The following is a 21,072-nucleotide window of genomic DNA, read 5'->3' as shown; positions in this document are numbered from 1 at the left end:
AAAGTATCTTTTTTTAAATAGACCCTTTTAAAAATTTAATTTTGGTGCTGAGAATTGAACTCAATCCTCACACATGCTAGGCAAGCACTCTATCACTGAGCCACAACCCAGCCCTGCCTACTGTATATTTCAAGTGGGCTTTTTTTTTTTGCCTATTCTAGACAACTGTGTAATGTTATTCTTTTAACTTCCAAAGATTAAAAAAAAAAAAAAATCCAAGGGCATGAAAACCTTGATTGGCCTCCTTTAACTATCTTTTTCATAAGTCTTGCTCCCTCCCAGAAATCATGACATATTAATTTATCCCTAAGTATATTTCTTTGGCACTACCATTAAAGGATGTGTTTATGCATTTTCTAGCCATTGCTATACAGAAATGCTAATTATGCAATTATTAATTCTAACTTGACTGCAATTTTTCAGGGTGTTCTACGTGACCAGCACCCATCTATGCACGTTGGCAGTGCTTTCTTTCCAATCCTTATACATTGCTATTTAACCAATATTGACCTTCCAACTTCTACAATATATATCCAAATACATGCAACTATAAATATCCTACATACCACCAACAGCATTTAAGCATTTTCCATTGCACTCTCTACCAACAGGTTATTTCCATAAACCCCACCAAGGTAAAGGTATGAGCTAATGCTAACAAATTTCTTGAGTATGAATACTTACAACTAAAGTGAGGTGAGCTCTTCCATCAAGTTTTTACAAGGTTCTATCACCAAGAGCTGGTCTCAATTTAGATGACTTTCAAAGAGTTGACTAATAACCAACCTTTCAATTTTTCACTTTACACAGTCTACTAAATACCAATTCAATTTCTTGTATGAGCACATTCTGGAGAAGGGCATCACCACCTCCACTTACCACACTGCAGGACCCCTCAAATGTGCCACGACGGTTTACTCAACAAATGCAATGTCTCTCTTGAACTGATCTGGAATGGGTTTCTGAACAGCAGTCATTTTCAGCCAAGAATCTAATTATTCTATCAAGTGGCCAAAGAACACATAACTAAAAATCACTAAGGAATAGCCAGACCAGGACATTCTATAAGGAGTCAACAAAATGAGCTTTTTATCATCTCCATGTTCTTAAACAGCTTAACCACACATATAACATTGTTGTCATCTCTACCAAATCAGAGGCCAAGATAACAATTAGCATACTAGATTCCAAGGCAAACACCTCCATTTGGTTGACAGGCTGAAATCATTGCACCACAGCGAAGGAACTAAGTGGTGCAAATTTTGAAACCAGTTGATCCATGCTAGAGCACATCCTTTTCCTAGGGTTATCACTGCACCACAGGAACACACATAGAACTACAGTCCTACTCCAGACAGGCGAGCTAATCCTTAATCAGAGTAACCTATTTTTAAACTTTTACTAGGAACCCACAAAAGTGTTACATATCTTTTATATTTTGTTTTTAACGGGGAATTTAACCAAGGGGTGCTTAACCACCGAGCCATATCCACCCTTTTTTGAGACAAGAGCTTGCTAATTTGCTGACAGGTTCTGAACTTGCCACCTCTCCTGCCTCAGCCTTGTTAGCTGCTGGGATTACAGGCTTGCACTATTATATGCCAGGCAGGATTTAAGGCAATTTGCCCTGAGGGAATTACCTATATCATCTATTTGCAGACTAGTTTATGTTAATGGCCCATGAACAGTAAAAGACTTAACTCAAACTAGACAGAGGTATACACAAAGACAATTATTTAAGACCTTTATTAATAGGTGCTTGCAGTTTGTTGACTTTTTTTGAAAAAATCAAGTTGTAAACTTTTATTACAAATTAAAAATGAAGTTCTTAAAAATCTCAACTTGACCAGATATGAAACAATTTAAAAACCTTTAAAGGTGTATTGAGAAAAACCAGGCTTTTTTAAAAAACACGTTTGTCATTACCAAAAAGAGACGTCTTTAGGTAAAAATAATAAAAACCCCATGCTGCATAGATAATGCAGATAGTTCTAGTTATCTGGTCAACGGGCAAAAAGCAAGCACTTAAGGTCTTCAGCTCCAATCTTTTGTTCATTTCTTATTGCTGGAATTTCATATTCATTTCTTCTTGTTGGATGTCTAAACTGCAAAGAAAAAAGGTTTATCATGTACAATTCACTGCAACAACACATCAAATTTTCTATATCATATAAGCACAATGTAAGGGAGACAAATAAATCTCACTGTTTTACCTAAGACAGTGATATATACTCGAAGCAGACATTATACTGTGTGATTTAAGGGTTACTTGTGGATTCTGGATGATTTTTGGCCACCCAGAAAACAGGGAAAACTGTAAAAGTATCAAAGGCAGAAAAATGTCAATTCCAGAGCCAAAGAGAATTACAGGTCTCTAGATATAAAGTAAAAAAACTAAATGCAAAGGAATCCCTTAATTTTGTAATTTAAAGGAAAAAAAGACATTAATTTATAGTAACAAAAACATAATTGTCAGAGAATTATCTATCTCACAGGCATTTTAAATAAAGCATGACTAACGTAACAAGGAATAAATTCCTGCTTTTAGAAACAAGAAAGATCTCCCATCTTCCCCAACAAAAATAAACCAATTAAACAACTATAAATGATTTAAAATGATGCCAATGTTGCCAACTTTCTCCAAATACTGTTATTTGCCACTATTATCTAGGTTATTAATTCTAGTAGCTATCCCACTTCTTTTTAAAAAATGAAGCACAAATAACACAATGTAATTAACATACTTCTCAGAGTAAGGTTAGCAAGACTTTCCTCAGTTTACTGGTGAAATCACAGCATTCTGAAAAGTTGACAAAAGGCTCTAATATTCAAAATACACAATGCGAAGACAGGTCTCCCGGTGTCAGAATTGAGAATTGGATGAGGGACCAAATAGGGCTGATTCTCAACACCCTAAAATGGAATATTTAAGTAATTTGAAGATTAGAGTGAATGACACTACATAAAATGGCTTATCTTACCTGATAAACTGGTTTTTTTCCCCCTTGTATTAATAAAGATGACAGATACTACTCATGACTGTCACACCAAGGCCAGTGGGCCCTGTGGGCCTACTTACCCGGATGATGGTAGAGATGGTAAGCCGGCATTTACTCAGCCCCGCCCTGCTCAGCCTCGGGAGCGGACGAATTCTCAGCTGGTGGATCGGCTGCTTTTGTCTCTTTGCCATCTTGTGGTTTAGGGTTTTCTGGGCGTCTGCGTCGGTAATTGAAGTTGCGGCGGTACCGACGTTGAGGTGGCTGCTGACCTTGGGTCTCATCTCCTTGATTTTCCTTATCCTCTTCATTGCCATCCTCTCTAGGCTGTCTTTGGCGAGGAGGGCCCCTAGAATGAACATTTTGGAAATTCTGAAGTGACAAAACCTCCTTCTTTCAACCCATCCAACAGTGATTTACTTTGTTCAATCATAATTATCTGGACATTCTCTTGTTCAAAGTGATCTACAGGCCATTTTGCAAAAAAATAAAAATAATAATAATAAAAAATATACAAACTTGGTTCATATTTCACAAACTGAGCATGATGATTTTGTACAAAAGAACAGTGGTGTATAAACAACAAATGAGTATTAAAACTGGCTTTACAACATTATAATCTATTTCAAAATAACAAGAAGTCCAAAGGGTCCCAAGATGTAGAAATGATAAGTGTTTGGTAATTACACACTATACACATATTAAAAACACTGCACAATATACTCCTACGATATGTACAAATGTGGTAACTAAAATATGATTTTAATAGACAAGCAAACTTTTGCCTGGCCTAATCTATTACAAAATTAAGCATGAACTAGCTAGTAGTGGTACAACACCATCGCCATTTAAACAGACTTTAAAAAGAACTTTAAACAACTTTACCCTTGCCAAAGGGTAGAAAATAAGACCAAAGATGCCCCCCCTTCATACAAATGAGTCCACAGCAATCATTAGTGAATTTATTAGTCTAAAGTTACCGAAGTCTGTACCCTAGAGACTATCCACAAAAACTTATTGTGACTTATTAATATCCACAATAAAATGTGGGAACAATTCAAATGTCCATCAACACGTGAACACCCATTCAAAGCAATGTGATAGACATAAAAATGGATTAGGCACTAACACATTAAAAACCCCGAGAACACATGCTAAGTAAAAGCAGCCAGAAACCAAGTCACACACTGTACGATTCCATTTATATGGAATAGGTACAATAAGTAAATCTATAAACTGAAAGTAGATTTAACAAAGTTCAAATAATACAACTCCAGCAATATATTATCTTCAAAGGCCTAAAATTAAAGAATGAGACTCCATCACCCAGGAGAAAGATATTTGTTTTTTTCTTTTTCTGCTGGTGATTAAACAACAGAAAAACAATGAAATATTATTGAACTTTCCCTACATACACTCATAGCACTCCAGAAAGCCCCAGGACCATATCAAAATCATGGCTTTAATTCACATTTACCTTCTAGATTCAATTTTTTTTTAACTTCCACATCCTCTAAAATCCCCACCTACTCATCCCAACCCTTTCCTCTCCCCTAATACCCACTTTTTACACACCTTTTGTATGGGAATTAAACCCAGAGTTGTTTTACCACTGTGCTACATCCCCCAGGGCAGGCTGGCCTTAAACTTAGTAGTCCTCCTGCCTCAGACTCACCCTAAATCATCAAAGCACCATGATGGTTTTTACATAATTCTTCCAACTTCTTCCTGAAATTTGCAGGCTTTCAATCTTATAATAGCCTCTGTTTTACCTCCTCTGTCTATTATAGTTCCAAGTTTCTAATTACCTTTTATATTGATGACCTCGTTATCTACCTGAGTTCTCAATTTCAAACATGTGACTCCCTAGTTACCCTATTTCCTATTTTTCTAGTTTATTCCTTGTTTTCCCATTCTTAATTTTCACTAGAATCTGTAATCACTACTCCTGGTCTTTTCTCCTTCTATTTTCACAATGTTGTCCCTGACCACCTTTCTTCTCCTTTAGACTCAACTTTTAGCAATTATCTTCTATTGTACTTTTTATCCTATAAATCCTCTTATTTCTCATAAATGAGCCCTTCTGACTTCATGTTCTCCTTCCTAACCTATTTGTCTCCTTTCCAACAAAACTTCTTCCTAGGGTCCCCATCTTATTCAATTTGCTCTTGAACCCACACCAACCAGGATTTCATGCCAAAAATTCATGCATTCAGACGCATTTCATTTACCATTCATTTGAACAAAACAACACCCAACCCAAGCCTAACTCCTGACTAGGTTAGAAAGCCCTACCCACATTCATTGATAATTTCATTGCACACTTTAGAGCAAAATGTGTTATGTGGTAATTATCTGGCACTGTCAAATATTTTACATAATGAACACGAGGCTATTGAATCTGAAATAAACGGAAAAGACTTTTGTACTGAAGATTTTTTTAAACCTTTTCTAGAATTTAACAAATTCAGTAAAACTGATGTACTCTACACTAACAGCCAAATCAAAGATTCTGCTGTTGGAACTTGTGAATAATAATGTACAGAGTGCCAGGGGAGCCCCGTTCAGACTTTAACCACCAGACAGAAGAACTCATCTATCTTCAAAACCTACCAGGTGGCTAACACAATTGCCTGTTTTAGCAGTGAATTAGAAAATCCTTGTGAACCAGCTAGCATCTCAGTTTACTTAAATTAGAAACTCAGGAAAGGACATGCATCAATGCAAATAATAGTACAAAGACATTTGGCTGTTAATGTAAGATTCAATGTGCACCAAAAACCTCTCTGATGTGTGTATTGTGTAATTTCAACTAGGTCCCCTGATTTCTAAAGCTTTAATACTTAAAAAAAAAAAATGTCACAGTATTCTATCCTACTATGATAATGGGAACACTGCTTTTCCACTGTCTTACTGTTCATTTCCCAAGTATGCCATGGTTCAAGTCAGATATTCCTAATGCTTACCTTTCCTTCCTCCTTAGTAGGGAGATTTAAAAGACATGTGGTTTAAACTACTGTCTTACCTGTTTAAGAACAGAAAATTTGAAATTCCACACCCTCATTTTAAAAAATATGTACAAAGTAGACCTCATCTATACAAGCTGTTTTTAACCAGTGCCAGCAAAGAACACATTCTCAAAGACAATTGACTTCAGGTTCACCTCTTAGGCATCTGACGAAAGAAAATGTAAGTGTTAACAGGTAAATGACTCAAACAGACTGCAGGAGAAGCATGATGCCACTGCTGAGTCATTACATACAGTTGAAGAATTGAAGATAAACAGGTTAATATGGGCTGTACCTGCGGAATCGTGGTCTATAACCCCGATACATATTCTGTCTCACTGGTCTACCTTGTTCTCCTGCACCCTGGTTGTCAGCACCCTGAAAAAGACATCAGCAATCAAACTTCCTGGATCAGTAACACTAAAAACCCAACCAGACAAATCCTATCTCCTATGATAGTAAGAGTTAATTTAAAGGGGGGGGGGGTCATCTAGTTAAATATCATATTATTAATTCCTTTGGTTATTCAGGATGGAAAAGTGCTTTTCATATGACCAACAATTCCAATGTAGTGGAAGAACTCCAGGAAATGGTCATGTCAAAAGGTATTACTTGCTGTTGATCCTTTTTCTTTTTGGTGAAACTTACCTCCATCACTTCTCCCTGCACAGGAGGGTTGGAATACTGTGGTCGACGCCCATAGGGTCTCCGCATGTAGTAAGGTGGGAACCTTCGCCTGCGGTAGGGCCGGCGTTGTTGGGCCTGGCCTTCGGGAGCACTCTCCGATCCCTCATTCTTTTCCCCACTCTCACTGTTCTGATAATTCTGCTGGTAATTGCGTGGAGGACCCCTACGACGTGGATAGCGTCTATAATGGTTACGGTCTGCTGCATATTTACTGCCTTGAACTGGAACTCCACCAGGGCCTGTAACATTTGCTGCCTCCGCACCCTACAAAAGCCATTATATATTGATAGTGACAAAGGAACTCAGAATACTTTATTTAACAAACCTCACACAAACCCAGGAAAACAAGAAAACAAGGGGTGGGGATGTCTGTGTGGGCAGGGGTGCATAGAAATGACTAAATATCAGCTCCTCACTCTTCGAAGAGACTGCCCTCTAACTGCAGCCAACACATTAGGCTAGATGCACCTGTGTTCATGTGGTCACCTGAACACATCCATCCACATTAGAGCCACCATCCTAATGGATGAGATCTCCAAAATATTTCCATACTGAAGTCAAACCTTTACACAAAAAGCATCCTCACCTTTTCTCCTTCAACAACATCAAACTCCACAGTCTCTCCATCTCCTACACTGCGAAGGTACTTCCTGGGGTTATTCTTCTTTATGGCAGTCTAGTAATATCACATTCCAAAAATAGATTAACAGGGGAGAATAACGTGCTTTTTCATTTAAAATGTACCAGAGTCAATATTATTTTAGCTTGGATATACACTTATCTTATAATTTGCTTTACATAAGACCAAACTGTCAATAAGTTCAGGAAAGCAGGGACCAATGCTACCCCCACCTCAACCAAAATACTCCAATCATCCAAAGCCCCAGCATTTTAACCACTATTTACAAAACTAAGGTAATTTAACACTCAAGACAGAGACAACAATATTATGTGTATTTTTAAATGCTTTTTACAAAAAAAAAAGCATTATATATAGCTTGGAACAAAATGAGGCTATCCATCTATCCCCCAAAGACTGCACTTAATAGTAGAAGCTAGCCCCACACATGGCCAGTTTAGATGACAGGCGAGTTTAGTTTTTACATGCTTCAAAGTTGACCAAACCAACTTTGTCCCTGTGTTACCATATCAAACTCAATTACAAATGTCAACCAAAATCCCTTCCAACCTGAGATACTACCATGGAAATGCATTTCACATGTATTAACAATGCCACTCTTTATATTATCTGACTGCATGGGAATGTTGGTTATTACCTCCCAAGAATACAGTATATCTTACATTATAGCAGGCACTTAAAAATTAGTTGACTTGCCCAAGGTCGCACAGCTAGTAAGTGGCAGAGCGGGGACTTTTCTCAATCCAGGTCTTGGGACTCCAAATCCCATGTTCATTCCACATCACAGCAGTATCCATTACAGGATCACTCATGCATTTCCATTCCAGGGGAGGCAGGACAACCAACAAATCTGAGGCCAGTTAAGCTCCGTTGCCCAGAACTGCATCTCCTTGATACACCACTAAGACCTGAGCAGCCAAAGTCCCAAAAAAACAACTACATGTTGAAACCACTTACAAATAAAGAGGAAAGCATATTGGTGACACATTGTGGGTCAACACAACTGGGTAAGTTAAAGTCAAAATAATTGATCTCATCTGTCATCTAAACTGTCACATAGTTTTCATACCTTTCATATATAGCCAACTCTCAATTACCTGCAGTCATAGGGGATAGCAGAAGTATGGATAATTAAAATCCCCAAACTCTTTAGTGAACATCTTTATTCCCTTCCCCAACATTTTGGGGTTGCCAAACCAGCAAGACTGATAAACCTTGTTATACCATTCCTAAGTCTGCACATTCTTTTGAAAATGCAGAAGGAACAGGTCAAGAGTTGTCTTCATAAAACACATAATTTTATAAACAAACATTTGTTTTAAAACATTTTGTCTGAGTAGTCCTGAATTTACATTTAGAATTTAAATGTTTCCATACTTACATTTGACCCTTGGATTATTTGATAGGGTTTTGGATGTACTAGAAATTGATCTGGCTTTCCCCTTGACTGTCAAATGAATGCTGTATAAGACACTTCAGAGCTATAAAATCACCAACCTATGACAGCTCTTCCTAAGAAGCATGCTGCCATCCAAGCTCATATCTACCTGAATAAAGGTATGAGTATGGAAATGACTTTAGATCTTTAGATTTCTGGATTAGTATAAAAAAATAGTTAAGTTTCTTAAAATAATTTAATACAATCCGATATTTTAACAGTCTCAGTGAAAAAACTGCATAGCACAGAAGTACACATACACAAACGTGCTGTCCCTACCCATTTCATACCTGAGAGGATGAGTAAGTCCAATGAAGCCTATAACATACTTAAGTTTGAGATATTAGCATTCACTTGGCAGTGACTTACTATAACAATAATCGTAATTCCTCAATGTTTGAGCATTTTCAAAAACACGTTCTTTAAAAGATACTTGAGAAAATCCAGCAAGTAGCCCCTTTACTTTGTTAAATTTTCTCCTCCCTAACACTAGTAGCCAATGCACAATTATTTAATGAATTGTCATCTCTGCTGCACTAGCTTTCTTTTAACCTTAAGCTATTGGTGAAGTTTTCCCAAAGAAAGCCAACTCTCCAAAGTTAGAAGCAAACTAAAAAAATCCTACTTTATTAAAAACGTTTCAGGGTAGAAGGATGTAAGTTAGTTTGCTCATTTTCTACTACCCTCTTCGGACAACTGTATTCTGCAGCTCTGTCCTGTTATGATTTGTCCTTATCATAGAGATAGGCCGAACAGCATCTGAAAACGTCTTGCCAACGTTTCTGTGTATTTATAGCAACACTATTAATTTAAGTTTATATTCATGGAGGCTGCATTTGCTCATCCAAAATCAGGAATAAAAATTTAGTTCAATTAAGTTGAGTAGATTCGTTATTTTAAAATGCTACAGCTATTTACAAAATCCCAATCAGAAATACCTATTTCAATTAAGTGGACTTCAATACAATGTTTCAATGTACATACACATTTAATCATGCTATTACTCTTTAGGTAGGAAGGAACTAAACAAACTGGTGGTTGGACTTAACCTTTTGCAAGGAACAAGAGTTGAGAAGACATCCACCCTTTTCTTCTCCTAAGCCTTGAGTCAGAAGTGCAAGTATCTATATACACAAGCACTCACCTGGTGTACAAATACATCTTCCTTGGTGTCATTCCTATAAGACAAAACCAAGTTGAACAAATTAAAAAATGGAATATATTTCATAGTTGCCAGAGATTAAGAATATGCCTGATCACTAGTATACATTTTTTCCCACAAAGGCTTTCTGGCTGCCAAAGACTTATTAGGAAATTTAAAAAGCAGATGTTTAGGAATATGAGCAAAACAAGTCAGACTTCAGTGGGACCAACTGAGCCATAATTAAGGTAGAAATGACAAACATACTGTCACTCCTTACCCCATTCAAAATTACCGTTTCAGCACATCCCACCCTCACTTCTAGAACATGGTTACTGACAGTAATAGGAATTTTTTTTTTTTTCACTCCATCCTCATTTCCTGATAACCATTTTCAAACCCCAAATGAAAACAAATTCCCCTAAATCATATAACACAAGGAGTGATCACTATAGACTACAGGTGATAATGGCAGGTTAACTTTGGTTATCAATTTTAATCAATTTACCACTCTGGTTTGGGATGCTACTGGTAGGGGAAAGAATAAGAGTATATGAGATCTCTCTGTACACTTTCAGCTTAATTCTGCTGTGAATCTAAAACTTAAAGAAAAAAAAAAAAAAAAAAAACCTAAAGAAAGTACAACCGATATACACATCACTCAAATGCCGAACAATGTATATATAACTAAGTAGACAGATGAATGAGACTATATTTTTCAGTATCACACTCATCCTTTTTACTTCATGTTAGACACATTCTCCCTTTTCGGGGAAGAATCAGGGACTGAATCAATGGGTATTTATAAGGGCTACATCCACAGCCTTGTTTTTTAAAGTAGTTATGATTATAGGTGTGTTCCTCTGTGACTGGCTAAATGGATACCATTTTACAACAATCATTGGTCTATTCAATTCTGCTGAAAAAATATAGTTAAAATATTTATTTTAGGACTTAAATATGAGCAGAGCCCATCCAGTTAGTTATAGAAGCCCAGATAGGGATTGATGAAGTCCTGGATGAAGGGTTCATAAGAAGGTATTTTAAATATCCTTCTTAAAGCAAAAAATGGGGAAAACCATTAGGTACTAAATTGGAAAAAATTTTATCCCATGCTTATACAATTGTATCAAAATAAGCCCTAATATTATAACTATAATGCACCAGTAAAAGTTTATAAGGGGGAAGAGAAAAATGATGTCTTCTTTTAGTTTTGAGATTGGTTATCAAGGAGATGACATTAGAAATGAGAAGATCTGCCAGGTATGGTGGTACAAGCCTATAATCCCAGTGACTTGGGATCATCCTCCCAAGTTGGAGGTCAGCCTCAGACACTTAGTAAGATCCTGTCTCAAAAACAGAAAGGATTAGGGATGTGGCTCAGTGGTTAAGACCCCTGGATTCTATCCCAGGTAAAAAATAAGAAACAAGAACTGCTGGAAGTGAAACATTTCTATTTCTAGACTATTTCACCACAAGGAAATACATGTGCCCCACCTTCTTCATTGTCAGTAGGTCAGAACAAGAAAACGCTTATAGTATAGCTCTAGTATTTAATGACTAGAGGAACAAAGGTTACAATACTAGCTTACTATCAAAACTAGACTATTGGCTTCTTGGTGATCTATGGACCAATTTAGTCAAAGAACACACATAAAAATTTACTTCAGGGCTGGGGATATAGCTCAGTTGGTAGAGTGCTTGCCTGACATGCACAAAGCCCTGGTTCAATCCCCAGCACCACAAAAATAAATAACTTCAATTCAGACCTTAAAGTTATAGCATTATCACGACATAAGAATATTTTTATTTATGGAACCAGAATAATCTTAAAACTTAAAAATCCAAAATCAGGTAATGCTGCCAAAGCTATTCAAGTCAAGTAACTGAAGAAGCATATTAGGAATACCTAGAAAGGCTGGGCGCAGCGGCACATGCTTGTAATCCCAGCGACTCAGGAGGCTGAAGCAGGATGGCTGAGTTCAAAGCCAAACTCAGCAATCAATTTTCCAAGGCTCTAAGCAACTCAGCAAGACCTTGTTTCTAAATTAAAAAAATGGGGGGGCTGGGTATGTGGTTTGGTGTTTAAGCACCCCTGGGTCCTTTCCCCCAGTACCAAAATCAAACCAAACCCTAGGGAATTGATAGCTGGTCAAATGTAAATCTGACCATTGTTCCATAAGCACCACAGAAACAAATTAGAGCTATCTTAATTAGATCTTAACTCCAACATGACTATTCCAAATTCTAGGCCTTCAAGAGGAGATACTACAAAAAAGTGAGAGATGGAAAGGTGGGCAAGGTCTAGAACAGTGACTTAACAGGGCAACACTGCCCCTACAGGACACTGTCATAAATCAGGGAGCACACTACCAGCATTAATGGGTCTAGAGTGTTACATAGTAAAGATTCAGCATCCTACTGGACTTTCATTTATGTAAAATTATCATCTGAGCATTTTTGTACTTTCTAAATGTTTGAAATTCAGTTTAAAAAAAAAAAAAGAGGCAACTTCCACGGAGAACTTTTTGTTACTGATAATGATAGAACATCATGATCAAAGTTTATCTGGATTTTAGGAAAAAAAAAAAACTGACAGCTCAGAAAACAGTTTCAGCCAAGAGATAAAATACTATGGCTTGACACAGGTCCAGGTTATTGGACCTCTGCAAATTAAGATGGTTGTTGGGATAAGTTACATCTGGTTACTTACTTACTGTCCTGGGAAAATCCCTTTTATGGACATGACCTTCCAAGTAGGTTTTAAATGAATCCTTTATTGGTGTTTTTAGGTTCATGATGTTGACTAAATTTACCAATAAACTTGTTTATTCACAAATCAAAACAAAAACTATGGCTTGGACATACTAAATTGAGACTTTGTCCCAATAAAAAGGACTGGGGTCATACCTCAGTGAACATCTGGATGAAGAGCCCCAGGGTTCAATCCTAAATGGGGGTGGGTATGGTCAGAGGCATAATAATATGTAGGGACAGCCTGAACAAAAACACAGGGAGACCCTGCTTCAAAATAATAAATCCCCAAGGAAACACATGTGCCAAAATAGCTTTTTTAATAAGCATGTTTTACCCATTATTGATGTAATGGGGGAGGAGATGGAGACATTCCCAGTGCTTTTACCCTTGGTGGTGTATTCTGAGAACCAAGAACATACTTCCGTCTTTACCATACTTTATTGAGAATGGAGGTATATACAGACAAGACTTTTATGAGCGCCCTTCTCTTCAGTGGAACACCAACAAGTCACTGAAAACAGGCTGTGCCTCATTCTATCATTAGCACTGTAGAAGCACGTTACTCAAAAATCATTTTTTTTGTGGGGGTGGAGCAGAGGGATTACTGGAATTGCTGAGACTGGCCTTGAATTTGCAACCCTCTTGCCTCAGACAGATATCTAAGATTAGAGGCGAGCATCATTGCACCCAGCTCTCAATTACATCTTTTAAAATATATATTGGGTGCCTACCTACGATTTCTTATCTGTATTCTAGCAAGCTCTTTGGATTAAAATGCAATTATTGCCACTTCTGTACTATTCAATCTATCCAGACTGATAAGGATCTTAATCATGGTCAAATGCAACTCAAATAAGAAAAAAGAGGAAAAAACAAATTTAATCTCCTCAAAGAAACTTTGTGACGCAAAAGACAATCACAGCTCACCTAATGCTTCTGCTCTGTAAATTTCTGCCTTGATTTTCATGGCCCAAACCATCCAAATTCAAGCACTACACTGCACATGTACCATGTCTGATTGTCCTCCCATCCCTAAAACACAATCATCTTTACTCTAGCTGTATGTACATGAAAATAAGCTAACTTTTTGCCAACTCACTATTGCCTTAAATGAGACCTACCATGTGAATCGTTTCATAACTTAATGCTCCTATATGCTGTTACCTTGTTGCGCATTACCACACAAACTATTAAAATACCTAATTCCCGTATGTAAAATTATAATCCTGTGGTAATAAGAACAAATTCCAGGATTTAACATCTACATGTTTCACAACCTAAAGCATCCAGATACAAATTTTTAGTCCTGCAGATATTAATTCCTTAATATCACAGCCACAATTTACCTCTTTATTTGCTCCCTTTGAAAAAAAAAATCCCTGTCACCCAGCCAACACATCTGTTTCCCAGGCACAGTCCACCATTACCTTTTAGACTATAGTCTACAGATGCTTTCAAGGGCAGACTGGAGGGTAGGCAACTACTGCCCCAGTACTAGGAAACAGAAGTTAATACATTGGATGCCCATTCTAGATTTTTAAGTCAAATGATTTTACTTTGAAGGAAGACAGAAGAAACCACTGGAAGATTACAGTGTATTCCTGTTCCAAGTCACAAATCAGTGACCAGGTAAGCATGGCAATTTTTACCCAGCTCAAGATAACAGGTATAACCAACACAAATCAGTCCTGAAGTCTTCAACACACGTCATTCATTGTTGTTTGTACCATGAGTCCCAGTTCTGAAAAAAGCCACTCCCCCACATATCCCTTTCTTAGTAGCAACTAAGAAGTCTTTATGGCTTCCCTATTGTCTTAATAGCTTTCAATTATATTATGGACTATTTACAGGGCTCAGAGACAGACCTACCAAGATGGAGTTTTGGTGACGGCCTCTCCAAAGCTCTACAGACTTTTAGTGTGAACTATACATTGAGAATTTTAGTTGCCAGGGACAATAGAGCACACCTGTAATCCTAGCCACCTGGAGGCTGAGGCAGAAGGGCCAAGTTCAAGGCCAGACTCAGCATTTTAATGAGACCCCATCTCAAAATAAAAATAGAAAGGGTTGGGTATATGGCTCAGTGGTTAAGCACACTTGGGTTCAATCCCTGGTGGTGTGGGGATGATGACAAACTCCAGAAGACTCTACTTCCTTATTTTTTAAGGCAACCTCATAATACCCATCCTTTTCGGGGGGTGGGGGTGGGGGGGTATTAGGGATTGAACCCAGAGGTCCTCTACCTCTGACCTATATCCTCAAATCCTCAGGTTCCCACTTAAGTTGAACCTTAGAGTCCCACTAAGTTGCCCAGGCTGGCCTCCCAAGTCACTAGATTATAGTCACGAGCCACCATACCCAGTAGATAATACTGGTTCTTACCTCACAGGCCATATAAAAACAAAAGATCCAGAAGTGAAGTAAGCTTCAATGTTCTTTTAATTCTTTAACTGCCTCAATACTAGTAAGAAAATTCTTTGTAATGCTAACCTGCATGCTAAACTAGAACTTTTCATGAAATATAGTAAGAAGCAGAAAGTCTTCCAACATCTGAGCAACTAGCAGTAAGCACAAAGGAGCTGCACTGACATGCTAGAGATCATATAAATCTTTCAATGGCTACGAACAGCTAGCCATTCTAGAAATGACAATTTCTAGCCATTAGAAATTACCTGTAACTATGTGGATAACCATCAAATTAAAGATGACTAAGGTCTATTTTCAGAGACAGTATAATAGCAGTTGGTATACATAAATACCAGAGCAGGAAAACTGACTTCAAATCCTGCTTACTATGTTTATGGGGCAAGTTAATCAATCTCTTCAGAGCGGAATACCTAAACCTCAAAAGCTTTGGTGATTAAATGAATTAGTTCATTTTAAGCATTTATACTAGATAACCCTGGTGTAAATTGTTAGCTATGTCTATTATTACCATTATCTTCCGGTGAAGGAAGTCATTAGTATACAAGTGGAATTCCCAAATGGGAATCCCACCCAAACAGACTAAAACTGACCAGCTTGACTAAGTTTTATTATAAAGAGAGAAAAACTAAGCCCTCCTACAACATGGAAAATAAGTATGCATGCAGAGGCCATGTAGGGAATGCAGTCAGCCAAGTGACACAACTAAATGTGACACTGGTAAAAAAAGAACACAGGACATCCTAAAAGTGGTGGTAATACAGTCAGCTGGGTTTACTTATGTGGAAACACAGGGCCTTAAGGCTAAATGAAGTTCACATCTTAAAAACATGAAACCTGGATTGTATTGGTATTATTTCCAGAATTTTAAATGTTAGTGATTAATTCCAATTAAAAAAAAAAAAAAATACTACTGTCCCAAAACATCAACCAGCAGGTTACCAGCTTGTGATCTCTACTCTACTTGATTTCCTTTGCTTCAAATTTCCCCCTCATTTCAAAACTTCATAATGACAAACTGGCATTTAAAGTACTCTGGAGAAAAAAAAAATCCTAATTCAGTTACTAAAATGCATGTCCCATTAAAGTTGTTATTGATTCATGGTAATCATAAATTTAGCAAATATGGATCAATCTTAAAAAGCTAAAATAAAAAAAAAAATAGTAACTCTGGGAGGAATGCTAATAAACTACTCAGATGGTTCAATTTTTATTTTGCCAACACAGCACACAAAAGAGAAACTCAATGAATTTCTTTTCAGAATTCCTAGATTACATGTCTAAACAACATTTTTTTTTTTTTTTTGCTGTTCTTTAGCAAGAATCTGAAACCAGGAGTGCTATGTCTGAACTATACATCCCCAGCCCTTTTAAAAAAGATAGGGTCTAAGTTGCCCAGGTTTGTTTCAAACCTGTTATACTCCTGGATACCTAAATACCTCCCGGATAGGATTTTATTGTGTCACCATGCCTGACATAATTTCACTACTTTAAAAGTCCTATAAGCAGCTGGATGGTAGTGGTTGAGGCAGGAGAATTCAAAGCAAGACCCGGTCTCTAAATAAAATATGAAAAATGGTGGAATAAGATGGACATTATTACCCTAGCTACATGTATGACTGCACATATGGTGCAAGGCTACCTCTATACAATTAAGAGATGAAAAGTTGTGCTACAATTGTGTACAATGAATCAAAATGCATTCTGCTGTCATATATGCCTAATCACAATAAATAATTTTAAGAAACAGAACTGGGGATATGGCTCAGTGGTAGAGCGTTCCCGAGTTGAATCCCAGGTACAAAAAAAATTTCTGTAAGTTAGGAGGATTCCAAGTTCGAGGCTAGCCTCATAACTTGGCATGACCCTGTCTCAAAAGAGGTGTTGATCTGGATGTGGCTCAGTGGTTAAGTGTCCTGGGTTCAATCCCAGGTACCAAACCAAACACACACACCATTAGAAGAAAACGCTTTAAGAGCTATCAGTCAACATTTATAATGAAATGTCTTTTAAGGAAGGAAATTTACATAAAAATCCTGTATTTCAGTTATAAAACTAGAATCTAGAATAGGAAATCCAGGGAATTCCAAAGTTTAACCACCCTAAACACTGCATCCTCCCCCTTTATACAGTCTGTCTTCCTCCCTCAGAAGAGTAAGGTGTTTTCATGAACTGTTCTGCATTTTCCAAACAAATATCCATATTCCTTACAGAAAAAAAAAGAAGAGTAAGGTGTCCCCAACTAAGTCTGTGATCTGTTTTACTACATGAGCAACATCTAGAACCAACTCCTATTTTCATTAAGGCAAACCTCCCCTCACGACTGGAACTCATTCTACAATACCCTATTTAGAGTCTCAGAATCATTAGAAACTACTAATTTAGCAACAAGGCAAATTTTAATGAGTTAATTCAACAACAGTTCAGGTCAGGATAGTTCAAACAAAAGATCAAAAGCCAATTAACACTTAACTGGCCCTGAAGGATGAGCAACTGAGTTGCTTCAAAATCAGAATACTCAATGAACATCATCTCATAGAATAAATACTTACAAAAACTACAACTTATCCCCTCTAATGTGTACACAAGAGATCTGACTGCACTAGGTCAACAGCTAAATGCAGTTATTTTGAAGCTATGGTAGACAGACCATTCTCACCAACATCTGGTATTCCTGTTAAAAATGTATCATAACTGCAGGAGGATCTCAGGGATTTTTCATTTTCAACTCCCTTAAATTCAAAACTACTAGTTTAAGGATAGACAAGCAATGAGAATCAGAGTAGGGCATGAATACCAAATAAAATAATGTCTCTAAATAAAATATAAAAGATGGTGGAATAAGATGGACATTATTACCCTAGCCCAGAGATCAGTTAAAAAGTAATCAACAAACCAATCGTATTAAAAGTATTCCTTTCTTTCTCAGTACTAATCCATTATCAAAAAATTGATGAAAGATGTAGCTTTGGTCAGAAAGGCAAACAGTTCAAGGCAGAAAATCCCCCAAATTATGAAAATAACAAAATGTTTCCCCATAACTGAAAAATGTGGCAAACAGACCATCAAATGCCTATAATCTTTTTCCACAATACTGTGTGGTTGATTAACGCACGTTTTTTCATCAATTATGTCTGTCTCTAAAAGCCTGGTTGCCCATTTGATGTCCATCTCACAAACATTCTGTTACCCTTAAGCGTTATTTCAAACATCTAGTTGGTTAACACCTTCTAAAGTAAGGATGCAAGAAAAGAAAACGCTGAAATGGCGCCAAGTACCACACAGCTGTACAGCCAAGATTGCTACTGGCACTCGCGGTGCTCTACACCCATGCAACTGCACTACTAGCCTTGGCAGCCATCTTGGAAATGATGCCCGGCTCACAAGGGAGCCGACGCAGAGTGCAGTGAGCGAACTGCAGTTAACCACCGCTGTCGCTACAGATAATTCTAAGGCTGAATCTAACGATGTAGCTGGCGGCTTTGCCTCAAAGGAACAATATTAAGTTACCAGGGACTTAAGACCACTCTAATAAAGCTACAGCCAGAGTTAAAAAAAAAAATTCTATTCAATTAGCAGGATTGACACAAGGAAGTAGTAGAAATAAAAATTGAATAAGGAAAAGGACACCCCCCCCCCCGCAATTTACTCTACAGGCAAACAAAACCAGCTTTCTCTGGCCAAAGAAGTACTAATAGAAAACTCCCCCGAGGTATTAAAAGAGGTTTGAAATGGTAAACAAAGGCAATATAACCTTATGTAAAGATGACAAAAATCTCATGTCTTTGACTTGTCAAATCATGTTACTCCAAAAGGTTTAACAACGCGTGTATACATTCTTTAATTACAGGATCACATCCTCAAATCCTAATTTCAGTAATGTATAAACACAAGGATGAAAACGTGTTGGCCTACAGTTTCCCAAAACTGTTAAGAAACGACTCATTCACTCCGCTTTCCTTAACTGCTTTGTGCCACAACCAACCCTTTGAGATTACCTTTAGATTGATATTTAGCTGAAAAACAAAGACGAACTCTACATACACGAATCCCTTTACTCATCAAGGAAAACAAAATATTACACTATCGAGGAGGCAATTGCCTTTGAGAACGCGGCTGGGTCCCTGCAACATGCTAACTGAACCCCTAGCCCCGCAGAACCAAAGGACTGAGCGGCAAACATGCAGGAACAGGGATGGAGCTTCAGACACGCGCATCTCACCTGTTGATGAAACCATATCCGTTTCTTACATTGAACCATTTTACTGTTCCCAAAACCTTCGTTGCTGGAAAACAAAGCAAAACAACCCTCGATTACCAGCCACCCTTGTAAAACGCCCTGGCTTCGGGATCTACCCCCTTGCAGCTCTCGGGCACCTGACAGCCTTTTCTCTCCCCATCCCATTAACAGGCCCGCGCGGGGACCCCTAAGCGTCCCTTGCCTTACACGTGGGTGGGCTCAAAGCCGTGGGGCGCCGCAGGGCAGGCCTGGGGCGCGGGCCCAAGATGGGTGTGTACGCAGGCCGCGGGCGGGGAGCACGTGAGGGAAGGGGAAGCCGCCCGGCCCACTCCAGCCTGCGTAGGCGGCGCGCCGCGCCCTCTGGGCACACGCGGAAGGGAGCTGGGTGGGGGGAACCGAACAACGGAGTCCGGGCCGAGCGCACGAGGGCGGCCAGTCCGCCCGCGGGCGCGCGAGAAGGGACCTGCCGCACACGCGGCGGGCTGCGCGCGGCCGCAGGGGGAGGGGCGCGCGGCCCGCGGGGTCCGCAGGGGGCGCGGAGGCGGCGAGCGCGCGCATACCGGGCACGCGGTGCGGGCGAGTCCGGGCCCGCGAGGGCGAGTGGGGCCGGGGGGAGGGGCGGCCGCGCGCGGAGAGTCGGTCCCGCCAGCCGCGCGCTCCGGCTCGCCCAGTGCCGGCTAACGGTTCCGCGGCCAGACTTCCCCGTAGCCCCACCCCCGTCCCCGTCTAGCCCTCACCGATGACCTTCTTGTCCCCGCCGGCAGGCGCCGCCGATGTAAGGCCGCCCGGGCCGCCGCTCCCTGCGCCGCTGCCCGTGGTGCCGGGCTTGGTGTCGGCAGCGCTGAGGGCGGGGGCGGCGGGGGGGGCGGCGGGCGGCTGCTGGGTCTCGGCCTCGCTGCTCATGGTTGCGGTGATGGTGACTGGGGCCGGCTGCGGCAGCTGCGGCTCCTCCCGGGGTGTGATGGTAACTAGGCCGGCGGCGGCGGTGGGGCTGCTCAGGGCTCTCTGGGGTCCGCTCTCCGCTCCCGCTACCGATCGAACTAGCGAGAATGGCGGGACAGGCGGGATAAGCCCTGCGATCGACCCGCCCTAAGCATTGTTCATTGGCCACCTGTACCGTCAATCTCACCACCTGACCCGAAATCATTACTTCTATTGGCTAAATCTTTATCACTCCTCTACGCTCATTGGTCTTTAGTCGGCTAATTCGGCCGACCTACAACCGTTCCAGCCTCCGCCGCCATAGAGACCGGAACTAGAATTAGAGTAGTCACCACGAGAACCATAGAGTACCGGCTAGGACGGCCAGAGAGAACGTGACTCACGAGGCTGCCGCCCGGGTGGGCGGGCTGCCTGTTTAGGGTTGTGTCCAGACTGAAGAAATGGCTTTGTGAGACACCTGGACCAATATCACCTGGCCTGACCTAGGGCTTGGAAAGGGTCAAATATCTCAGGCCCTTATAAAGAGGCGGCTTCCCTCCCTCTTTGCTCCACGGCCTTTATCGCGGGGATTGAACCGTCTTTTCTTTAATGGCCGTGTGCTCACCGCACAGCACAGGGTTTCTGGAATTGACTTAAACGGATGCTCTCGATAAGCTAGTGCTTTTGGCGGTACAGTCACCTTGGAGGGACCACGCAGGCGCTAAGGCCGCCCCAGCTCTGCACAAATAGTATGAGCTGTGTACTCTGAAAATTGCCTTCTGGTCTATTTTTACCAGACCTGTAAAGAATGTGTCTGCCT

The 21,072-nt window shown here is 39.7% G+C and overlaps 1 protein-coding gene across 3 annotated transcripts; it reads right to left on the bottom strand.

Annotated features, from left to right (window-relative positions):
- Positions 1 to 1,731: 1,731 nt before the first annotated feature.
- Positions 1,732 to 20,384, bottom strand: Ybx1 (Y-box binding protein 1). 3 transcript variants are annotated; one of them, XR_011708824.1, is made up of 9 exons: positions 20,069 to 20,384; positions 19,314 to 19,377; positions 9,914 to 9,947; positions 7,278 to 7,367; positions 6,653 to 6,955; positions 6,300 to 6,382; positions 3,080 to 3,345; positions 2,745 to 2,913; positions 1,732 to 2,105 (listed from the first exon to the last, which is right to left on the bottom strand). XR_011708824.1 is itself a non-coding variant. In XM_027937201.2 (8 exons), the coding sequence occupies exons 1-7, from the start codon at positions 20,232 to 20,234 to the stop codon at positions 3,111 to 3,113; spliced, it is 975 nt and encodes a 324-aa protein (XP_027793002.1). In that variant the 5' UTR covers positions 20,235 to 20,384; the 3' UTR covers positions 1,732 to 2,105; positions 3,080 to 3,110. The 3 variants fall into 3 exon arrangements, 2 of the variants coding, with proteins under 2 accessions (XP_027793002.1, XP_071473860.1); XM_027937201.2 differs by lacking the exon at positions 2,745 to 2,913; XM_071617759.1 differs by lacking the exons at positions 2,745 to 2,913; positions 7,278 to 7,367.
- Between the last annotated feature and the right edge of the window lie 688 nt (positions 20,385 to 21,072).

This window comes from Marmota flaviventris, chromosome 10, assembly GCF_047511675.1.
Source record: "Marmota flaviventris isolate mMarFla1 chromosome 10, mMarFla1.hap1, whole genome shotgun sequence".
Classification (NCBI taxonomy): domain Eukaryota; kingdom Metazoa; phylum Chordata; class Mammalia; order Rodentia; family Sciuridae; genus Marmota; species Marmota flaviventris.
Note: the sequence above shows the minus strand (reverse complement) of the source record. Positions and strands in the feature narration are given on the sequence as shown.

Bases quoted from the DNA above. Each gene is read 5' to 3' on its own strand.
- Ybx1 (XM_027937201.2), bottom strand. From the start codon at position 20,234: ATGAGCAGCGAGGCCGAGACCCAGCAGCCGCCCGCCGCCCCCCCCGCC. The intron at 9,948-19,313 runs GTGAGATGCGCG...TTTGTCTTATAG, and splicing joins GGATATGGTTTCATCAACAG to GAATGACACCAAGGAAGATG. The intron at 3,346-6,299 runs GTACAGCCCATA...TGTTCATTCTAG, and splicing joins TATAGACCACGATTCCGCAG to GGGCCCTCCTCGCCAAAGAC.